Genomic DNA, 6,766 nt, shown 5'->3' with positions numbered 1-6,766 from the left:
CGCCGGCTCCAAAGTCCCATTCTGTTCATTATGCTGTGTTGTCTAGTTATGCCACAGAGTAGTTAATCTGCTACTTTTATTCTCCTTCAGTGTCTTCCTATTTTTCTTCCCTTTTGGAATTTACAGTCTCCCCACCCACTAAAACTAAGCCCTAAACACTTAAGTCAAACTTGTCTGATTTACTTTACTATTGATCCATTATACTTATATTTATTCTATAATTCAATCACATCCACTGTTCCTCTCTACGTCCTCTGCCCTGCTTTATTTTCTTCATAACATTTATTATAATAGCATTCATATTCATTTCCATATCTACATAAATAATTCATCTGTTCACCCATCTATCCAAATAGATATTGACAGCCTGTATGCATTAGGTACCATGCTAAGTGCCGGGGAGACATTCGGGAGAAAAAAAGATGGACGGTCCCTCCAAGAGCTTGCAGTCTTTTGAAGATGGCGGATAAATCACTAAATCATTACAAAATGCAGTTAGGTGCTGTCAAAGGCAGTGACAGTCAAAGGCCCTCAAAGGTTGTGATAGAAGAGGGAGGACCTATTTTAGATCACAGGGTCGCGAAAGAACCTTGAGGAGGTCACATTTAAGCAGAGACCTAAAGGATGAGAAGGAACCAGCCGCGTGAAAAGGAGAGGAGACAGCAGGTTAGAAGGCTCCAGAAAGTTGGCCAGTGTGATAGGAAGGAAACTGCGGAAAGGGTACAAGATAGGGAGCAGAGGCCAAATTCGGCAGGGTTGACAAAGTTATTGAAGAATTTTCATTAAAGCAGGGGAGTGATGTAAACAGAACTGTGATTTAAAAATTATTCAGGGGGCTGTTGGGTGAGGAGCAGCTTGGGGCGGGGGAGTGTAAGGCTGGGAGGGTGCTGCAGTAGCTTGGGAAGGGGATGAGGGTCTTGTGGCCCTGGTGGGGGGCAGCAGAGGCGGAGAAGAGACACTTTGGAGGTAACAGAACAAATGGGACGTGGACACTGAGACGTGGGCTGAGATGAAAGGGCGCACCAGGGAGTTGCCTGGCGGTCCAGTGGTTAGGACTCGGTGGCCTCAGTGCCGTGGCCCGGATTCAATCCCTGGTGGGGGAACTAAGGGCGCTGGCATAGGCAGAAAAAAAGAAAAAACAAAACAAAACAAAGACCTTGAATGGGGGGGGAGGGTGCACCGAGGGGAGACAGTGATGATTGCACCCAGGTTTTTTGCTCTGAGTAGGGAAAAACCATCTGAGTGGACTGTAGGGAATTTACTGTGCTGGAGAAGAAATGGGGGCTGGGCTGGGGGTGAGGAAGCAGGTGTTCATCCTCACTCAGTGCAGGGCAGGGGCCAAGGAACTGAAGCCATAAGCAATCATTCTAATGCTGGCCTGTGAAAAGCAGGTGAAGTCAGGAGGTAGCTGATTGACTTGAGGTCTTAAAAAGGCGGAAAAGTCATCACAGCCATACTTCTTGAGCCAGCGAGCTCCAAAGTTAAGAAGTGATGGTCGGGAGTAAGTGTTTGTAATGGAAACTTTTGAATCAATACAGTTTCTCTTTACTGGACTGTGTTTAACAAATACACATTGAACTGAACACTTTATTCCACTTTTCTCCCCATCGCTTTGGCACCGGCTCGTGAAGTAAATGAAATGGAATGACCAGATACTTGCCTTTATGACTCACCAGTTGGCCAAAGTGGTAGTGACATTCCTCTATGCTGCTGTGTTTGCCTGCAGGCATCACGCCATAGATCTTCCCACATCGACAGCACATCTTCCTAGAAGCTAAGACAGAACATGAAGTAGAGTTATTCATGAATAGATGCGGGGGTGGAAATGAGGACCTGAATGCAGGGACTTGCCTTTGCATTCCTGATCCTGTCGTGAGCACAGACTCAGTGTGATCTCGAAGTAACAGGAAAAGGAACAGAATTATGCAAAGGAGTACGTGCAGGTGAGCTGCTTCCTGCATCAGGACTGCCACTGCTCAAACAGGCGTTCTCCCACCTGCTGCCAGAGTCAGCCCAATGCCAGGTAATTGTGGTTTTAGCACCACAAGTTGACTGTCACCGACTTGATCTGTCATCTACTCTAGTACATAGTAACTCCTGAATTAGGACCCATGTCTTCCTTTTAGACACACAGTGATCTGTTTGTTTATTGTCACTGAGAGTGTATCTGGGCTTTTCACTAGACCCGTTTATGAATACTTGTTTTTATTAATGACCCTCAGACTGGCTCTGATGACGATGATGACAGCAGCTCTTTTATTTGGGTGTCTGTTCTGCGATGATGAGGCAGGCACTGCACCAAGCACTTCAGATGCACTATTTTAACGGATTCTCATAGCTACTAATGGGGCAGCTGCCACCATCTCATTATTCAGAGTGGGGAAGCCGACACTGGGAGAGTGATTCATGACTTACCCAGCACCCCAATCCAGATTTGCCTTTCTCCTTCAGAGCCCCGGTTCTTAAATGTTAAGTGTACTGCCTTCCAATGAGAGGATTTAAAGAAAGGTAAAGGAAATGGTGAAAATAATCCCAAGAGAGAAATTCTAAAGATGCAAGAGATGAAGCTAAATATCTTCTAGCCAATGAAAAATATTTCTATAACTGCATTTCAAACTCTGATGGACCTAACATTTGACAGTTGTGTTAATGTTAAATATTCTCTTGCTATCTCTTTTCTGGGGGGAGAGGGAGTGGGATAAATATATTAACTAACTATGCCCAGAATCTGGAGAAAATGCAAAATAATAAGACTAATTGTAAGTCTTTTTATAAGAATTCCTAGTGAAAGGGTATGAAGTATACAGAACACAGCACTGCCTACATATGTCTAGGGGTAAAAGCAGAAGCTCCAGAGTCAGACTCCTTGGGTTCAAATCCTGGCTCTACCACTTATTTTCTGAGTGACCTTTGATAAATTATTCGACCTCTCTGAACCTTAGTTTCTTCATTTGTATAAATGCAGGTGGTAACAGTACTTACCTGAAATGGCTGCTAAGAAGATTTAATAAAACTGATTACATAAATAAAGCACTTAGATACTGGGAATAAAATGAAATGGAAAGGGAAAGAAAATGAAATGCAACAATGCTTTTACCTGTAGCCTAATGATGCTGGCCATCATTTGTGGCCATGGCTGGCCACAAATCTTGTTTCCATTAGAAAATGTCAGAACACTGGGACTTTTATTTTTATTTATTTTTCATATTTATTTATTTGGCTGCGCTGGGTCTTAGTTGTGGCACGTGGGATCTTCATTGTCGCATGCAGGATCTTCAGTTGCATGGGACCTAGTTGCTGAATGTGGGCTCTAGTTCCCTGACCAGGGATCAAACCTGGGCCCCCCTGCATTGGGAGCATGGAGTCTTAGCCATTGGACCACCAGGGAAGTCCCAGAACACTGGGACTTTTAGGGCTCCAGTCTTAGCGTGTAGAAAGGATAATTTCTGGACCCACATACTTTCGATCATTTACAAGAGTTTTTGTCATGCCTGGGTTTAAAAGAATATTTCCTGGTTTGTCAGGGTTGGGTTTGGGGTAGTTATTTTCACAGAACTGTTCTTCAGTTAGAAGGTAGTCTTTAAGATGTCTGTAGAGAATAATTCCTGTGAGCACTAAAAGAAAAAGCAAAGCTGTTCAATAAAATTTTAATTGCTTTTTTTTCCTTTTTAAGTAGTGGTAAGGTTAGAGTTTACTAACCCTTTTAGATATGAAATGCTAGGATTCTGATTAACATTAAGTAAGACAGTAGTCTAAAAGAATCCAAGTCCTCGTGTCCTTCAATAACAGCCACAAGAAATCAATATTGTTCCCTGGACCACGTGATGTCCTAAGCTTTGGGTGAGAGATGGGAAAGTAAGAATTATATCAGTAATGGCTGGTGCATATTAAGCAGGCCGAAACCTGTTCTAAGCATGTTGATTTAAACTTTACATTAAGCCAGAACGGCAAGTGAACTGACTTCATTTTTACAGATGAGTTAGATGAGGCTCAGAAAAGTAAGGACACATGACCAAAGTCACACAGCACAGTCGATACACAAACCCAGGACTTCTGGTTCCAAATCTTGCATAAGAGTTCTTAATACTCACTCAGATAAGAAAAGTACAAAAGCTTACAAGCAGGAGACAATGGGAACCCTGATGACTCTCCCAAGGGCAAAATAGCTCAAGGATCTCTTCCCAACACCAGTAACCCAGTCCCAGATCCCCTCACTCTAATGAGCTCTCGAGAAAGTTTCTCTAATTTATTATTAACAACTTTAGCAGAACTTACTAGACATGCTTTAGCAAACTCTTTTGTAAAACGAAAAACTGTTTGTTATGAGGAGTATTAAGAGATTCTAAAAGCATCTACGTTGTTTCAATTCTTACATGAGGCTTTTTTTTTTTTTTTTTTTAAAGAGAAGCACAACCATCTGGTTTTATTCAAAATACAACCAAATTATTTTCTCTACCTTCTTCCTTGTTATAAATTCAGACTTTGAGGCTGTACCCAGACCTACTGAATCAGAATCTGCATTCTTAACAAGATTTCCAGGTAATTCCAATGCATGTAGAGTTTGAAAATTTGAGCAGAACTACTCTTGCTGACTAGACGTACGTTAACTACCAAAAGAAAAGAAAAAGTTGAGAATTCTACCCAAATATTACTTAAATCAAAGTCCATTTGTTCATCTCCAATTTATACAAGTTTTTAAAAAGGATAGCACATGTACAAAGTATGCAGCTGATCCTTCACAAACACAACAGTTTAATAGCTGCAGTCTGCCAAATTTACTTCCCCTTTAAGGTCACAATTGCAAGGGCCTATTGTTATCACAGTAAGCTTACCGTTTTTCTTTTCATTCTTTTTCAATCCAGTTGTCTTATTGCTGTTACTGCTTTCAGACACATCTAAAACATATGAGAACTTTTCTCCTGAGATGAAGTATTTTTATCTACTTCATAAAAACATACAGAACATAAAAAGGTCTACAGTATAATAAAATATTTCTTTTTATTTTAAAACATCCACCCAACCTGTGAGGGCAAACATCTTCATAACCAATTCCAAAATGGGAAAAAGTTATATCTACTCAACTACTAAAAAGATCAGGATTTCCCATTTGCTAAAACTAATACATTTTGACTACTGGATAGAGCATGTCTAAATTTGAGTCACTGAGTTTTATACCATCATTTACCACAACTGTAACAGCTTGCAAACCATTTCTATTTTCATTGGGAATACTTAAAATATGTACTTAGACCTGCATGCTCTATTTCTATGTGCTATATTTAATATGAGAAAAAGAGGGGGGGAAGCTAGAATGCCATGAAAATACTAATCTAAAAGATATTTTAATACATGTATTTAAGTCTACTTAAAGTGTTGTACATTAAAAAAATGCCATAAAGGAATCACAGATGAACAGTTTTTATATTCTTGAGAATGGAACAGACTTTCAAAGCATGACACAAAACCCAGAAGCCAATAAAAAAGAGATTGATTACACTTTGAAAATAACCTCTATATTATAAAAAAAAAAAAAAAGTATAAACAAGGCTGACACGCAAGTGACAAACTGAAGAAAATACCTGCAATATATTAAAAGAGAATATGTAAAAGGCTGTCCCAACTGAATAGGACAATTTATAAAGGGGGGGGGGGGCAGAAGGATACAAAGAGCAAATTTAAAAAGAGAGAGAAATAAACATCTTCAACTTCGTAGTAATAAAAGATATTAAAATAACTTTTTTTTTTTAATATACCTTCACACTCAGAAATAGGATAAATAAGAAAGTTTGGCAGGGTGTGAGGAAAACCACATACTCCACCATTAGTGGGCGATGTAAATGGACAAACCCTTTCTGGGGTAGTTAACAACATTTACCAGGGCTTCCCTGGTGGTGCAGTGGTTAAGAACCCGCCTGCCAATGCAGGGGACACGGGTTTGAGCCCTGGTCTGGGAAGATCCCACATGCCGCAGGGCAACTAAGCCCGTGCGCCACAACTACTGAGCCTGTGCTCTAGAGCCCATGAGCCACAACTATTGAGCCCGCGTGCCACACCTACTGAAGCCCATGCGCCTAGGGCCTGTGCTCTGCAACAAGAGAAGCCACCGCAATAAGAAGCCCATGCACTGCAACGAAGAGTAGCCCCCGCTTGCCACAACTAGAGAAAAGCCCTTGCGCAGCAATGAAGACCCAACGCAGCCAAAAATAAATAAATAAATAAAAATTTTTAAAAAAACAATATTTACCAATTTTAAACATGCAGACCCTTTCTGCTAGCTTCTCTATGTACAGGAATTTATGCTAAAGATACATATGCTCAGGTTTAAGTAAATGTTAATGTGTTAACATGCTCACACATATTTATCACAGAATTTATACTCAAAAAAAATGTAAGCAATCTAAATACTCAAAGGCATTTAGTTCATCTATATTATAGATTCCACAGAATGGAATATTTATAGTATAGGTTCTATACAATAGAGTTTCATGCAGTCTTTAAAAAGTATAATACAGATCTAGATATGAACATGGATTCCAGGTTAACTGACAAAAGATTTCTACGATACCTTACTGAGTAAAAAAAGTTAGACACACTGTATAGAAAATGATTGTATTCATGAATATTATATATATCTCTGTAGTCATGTAAAGGAGGGTCTATATAAGAGATCTGCAAGACAGTTGTCTTTGACTTTTTTTAAAAGATGTTTTTCTGTATTATTTGAACTCATGCCATGTATTCTCAACGGGGGTGGTACTACCCCCAG

General features: G+C 40.1%; 1 protein-coding gene across 1 annotated transcript in view; it reads right to left on the bottom strand.

Moving 5' to 3' along the window:
- Positions 1-1,559: 1,559 nt before the first annotated feature.
- LOC132368055 (uncharacterized) overlaps positions 1,560-6,766 on the bottom strand; it is a 28,989-nt gene continuing 23,782 nt past the window's right edge. The window contains exon 7 of the mRNA XM_059926666.1: positions 1,560-1,774. Coding sequence (XP_059782649.1) covers positions 1,560-1,774 — 215 coding nt within the window. The remainder of the gene's footprint in view (positions 1,775-6,766) is intronic.

Source organism: Balaenoptera ricei, chromosome 6 (genome assembly GCF_028023285.1).
Source record: "Balaenoptera ricei isolate mBalRic1 chromosome 6, mBalRic1.hap2, whole genome shotgun sequence".
NCBI lineage: Eukaryota > Metazoa > Chordata > Mammalia > Artiodactyla > Balaenopteridae > Balaenoptera > Balaenoptera ricei.
Note: the sequence above shows the minus strand (reverse complement) of the source record. Positions and strands in the feature narration are given on the sequence as shown.